Source organism: Hipposideros armiger, unplaced genomic scaffold, assembly GCF_001890085.2.
Source record: "Hipposideros armiger isolate ML-2016 unplaced genomic scaffold, ASM189008v1 scaffold_303, whole genome shotgun sequence".
NCBI classification, from domain to species: domain Eukaryota; kingdom Metazoa; phylum Chordata; class Mammalia; order Chiroptera; family Hipposideridae; genus Hipposideros; species Hipposideros armiger.
The window spans coordinates 2,031,644-2,035,199 of NW_017731653.1; the positions used below are offsets into that span (position 1 = coordinate 2,031,644).

Here is a 3,556-nt window from a genome sequence, read left to right on the forward strand (position 1 = left end):
AGTATGTGTGTGTGTGTGTGTGTGTGTGTGTGTGTGTGTGTGTGTGTGTGTACTCTGCCACTCTACTAAAATTTTCTTGGGGGAGGAATGTGTCTAAGATGTCTGAACCACACACTGCATGATAAGAGCACTGTAGGTGTTCAAGCCCTGTTTGTTGACAAAACATTTTCCATCCAACACAAACCATGATTGTTGGTTCTCTAAAAACATGGCAAGGTTTTAAAATATTTTTATTTATATTGTTTTCTGCCAGCAGAAAATACTGTGAATTTTTTGCAATGGTCATGGGGAGGGACTCTGAATCCCACTCAACTCTTTTCCTGGGAAGATACCAAATTTGGGACAGAAGCAGAAGCTGGTTTTAAGGGGGAGGCTGCTAGTGGATCTCCCGGGATGAGGCCTCAGAAGAAAAGCAGGACTCTGGTATTGTGGGTGACATTCTGGCATTTTATTGGGAGCACACAGGGTTGTTAGAGGCTTAGAGGGACTCCCACTGTGGGTTGCACCAGGTTTCAGAGCCTGAAAGTGGGATTTTTCCTTCCTCACTTAGCTTGAGCCTTTTGAGATGATTCCAGTAGCAACCCTAGTTTCTCAAGCTTCATCATTCTTAAATCCTCTAACGGCCCTACGCAGTGTCAAAGCTTGGGAGAAAATGAAGTCTTTGTCCAGTTTACCACTGTCCACATCACGATTCTAATACCCCCATGGTAGAGAAACCAACACACAGAGGAATGAAGTGAGATGCCTAAGGTCTTTCTCTGTGCATGCAGTTTAGGATGGCGTCAGGATGTGGATTCCAAGTCTCTCAGTCTGGTCTTCTTTCCCACTTACCGTCCTGCCTTGCTCCTACTGAGTTCAGGAATTTGTATGGCCTGGGAGCAGGAGCTCCCAGGGTGTTGGAGGTAGTACCACCTCCTGCAAGAAGAGGTGGGAATTAGGCTCTTCTACGAAGCCACTGCTGTCAGATCATGTGCTGTCCTGGTGGTGGAGCAAGTCTGCAATGGGAATTAAAAGGAAACACATCATGCATTTTTGAGACAACTTTGGTTACTGGGGTTGGTAGATCCTTTCACACCCCACCTGTGGAAATGTTTCTCACTATTGTAAGTAATATTTAAAGTTATTAGCAGCAACAGCAGCATCAAAGAGTTATATGATAGGCTTTCTGCTCTTCTCATCATGATGTGAGATTTCTGGAAGTATTCACCTCCTATTTTTTACACTGTAAAAGTATACCTATACTTCTGTAGTTATTCTTTTATATAGATTGCTGAGCACTGCTGGAGAAAATTATACCCATGCTCTGCACCTTGAGCTCAGCCCTCACATGATTCACTGATTCTGCTGTTAATACATGTTTCTATTAAAATATTTCTCTTATCTTTTCACCATAGTGCAATTTCATATCTTTACTATCCTCCTCAAATTCCCTGCCTCACACATTTAGTGATGACACAACAGGAAAAAGAGAGAAACCAATAGGCAGAAATTTCTTGACTTGGCTCCAAATGACCTATGTAACTGTATTCACACCTTTCATCCTTTTTTCTTTCCTTTAATCTCAAAGTTCTGCACCTCTAGTTCATGGCCAAACCCTCCAAAAGTGCTTTGGATCTCAACTCATTCTAATTCTCCAGTGACCTTAGGTCATTGTTCTCCTTTCCCTCCTGAACCACGGCCTCTCCCACCCTATTGATTCTTTCCCTTCAGCAAATATACATGCTTATTAGACCTTGCCCATCCTAGGGAAACAAACAAACAAAAAACAAAAAAAAACACTCCTTAGAGTCTCTTGACCCCTTCGCTTACTTTATTTACATAATTTCCTATTCACTTTCATATTAATATTTTAAAGCTCTGTCACACAAATAAAAGTACTCTTATGAAGGTTCCAAATCATTACCTAGTTGCAAATCCAATGTTATGTTTGCATTCTCCTTCCTACTGGATATTTTATGACATATGTTACTGAAGACGACACCCGCCTTCCTGAAAAAACTTCACTTGACTTCTATATGAAATTTTCTTTTTCCAACCAATATGGCCACTCCTAATATATATATATGTATATTTTTTTCTCCAATCCTTCACAGAATCTTTTGTTTCATCAACTCGTAAATATTAATGTTTCTAAAGGTTCCTTTTACAGTTCAACTCCTGACTCTGCATATTTTCAGGATGAACTATTATTTCTCATGCCTTCACCTCTTATAAGTAAGCCTTGAATTCCAAAAACCTTTCCTCAAATTCATATAATATTCAGCTGCCTCATGGACTTCTCTATTTTAATATTTCAGAAGTATCTCAACTCATCGTAGCTAAATCTGAACTCATCCAATTGTTCTAAACTTGAAAATAGGCCAAAAAGATTACCAAATGTCCTTTCAGTACAGTGTTAGTTTTGAGTTTCTACTTACAGGGCTATTTTACTACTCTGTAGTGGCAGAGAGATTACCTTGAAAATTTATGTTGAGTAGAGATGCGAATAATTTCTTTCCAGTATGACCAATATTCTCAGAGATTGAAGTTTATGGCGTGGTTGGTTATTAACCAGTTTTGTAGCCAGCTGAACAATATATTAGGTTGTCTGTATATAACTAACTTCTCNACACACACACACACACACACACCTGTATATATGAACATCTACAACTGCACAGTCACATCAGACATCCACATGTTTGCAAAACTACCCCAGCTATACATACACAACTTTAGAAATCACATTGATATTTCAATTCAGAAAGCATCACATAAATGCTCATCTATAATTAACCTGTTCCCTATATCACAGTCATGTACACAATCCTCTGCCAAATAATAAGTCCATGGTGGTGTGCACTCACACACATAAACACACATTTTATAAAGCTCTTTTCCTATATCAGTGATTGTTAGCTGAGCAACCACTAACAGAAGATAACCTTTGAGTACTGGTGAGCCTGTGGGCTCTGAGCCAATGCTCACTCTACCTTCTCGACCTTCTGGATTGCCCTGTGAGCACTAAAAGGCATTTTGCAGACAGTTATAAGATAGTCAGCACTCTTATGCATGCATATGCATGTGCACGTATATGCACATGCACAGCCATATTGCTATCCAGGTAGAAGAGCAATAGAAGAAAGAACAGAGCCTATACTCACCATTGTACATCGACTGTCCTGCTTCCTCAAAAAACCCTTCTTCAGAGTATCTAAAAACCAAAAATAATCTTATAGGTTAAAAATCTCTACATTTTCCAAGGGGCTTTTCCTCAAATATGTCCCACAAGTTCACACAATTTTTCAAGGAGAGTCAGTAGTATTTAAACTGCTTTTATGTTGAAGAGAACTAAGACAGTGGTTATCTGACCAACAAATTCATGGAAGTAGTCGGGGGAGCTGAGATTGGAGTGCACAGTATTGTGCTGCCATTGCCCTGACCACATCGTTAAAGTCAGCTTAGCAACAATTCTCCAGGTAAATTCCTAGAGAGAATAGGAGAGAAAGAATACAGAAGTAAAACTGGAGAAATACATTGATAGAAGCAGGGGTTTGGATGCATAATTTTTACATCA

The 3,556-nt window shown here is 39.5% G+C and overlaps 1 protein-coding gene across 1 annotated transcript in view; it reads right to left on the bottom strand.

Moving 5' to 3' along the window:
• The window catches only part of TESPA1 (thymocyte expressed, positive selection associated 1), a 53,329-nt gene that overhangs the window by 20,417 nt on the left and 29,356 nt on the right, over nucleotides 1–3,556 (bottom strand). Inside the window, exons 4-5 of the mRNA XM_019659665.1 lie at nucleotides 3,144–3,193; nucleotides 832–915 (exon numbers count right to left, since the gene is read on the bottom strand). Coding sequence (XP_019515210.1) covers nucleotides 832–915; nucleotides 3,144–3,193 — 134 coding nt within the window. The remainder of the gene's footprint in view (nucleotides 1–831; nucleotides 916–3,143; nucleotides 3,194–3,556) is intronic.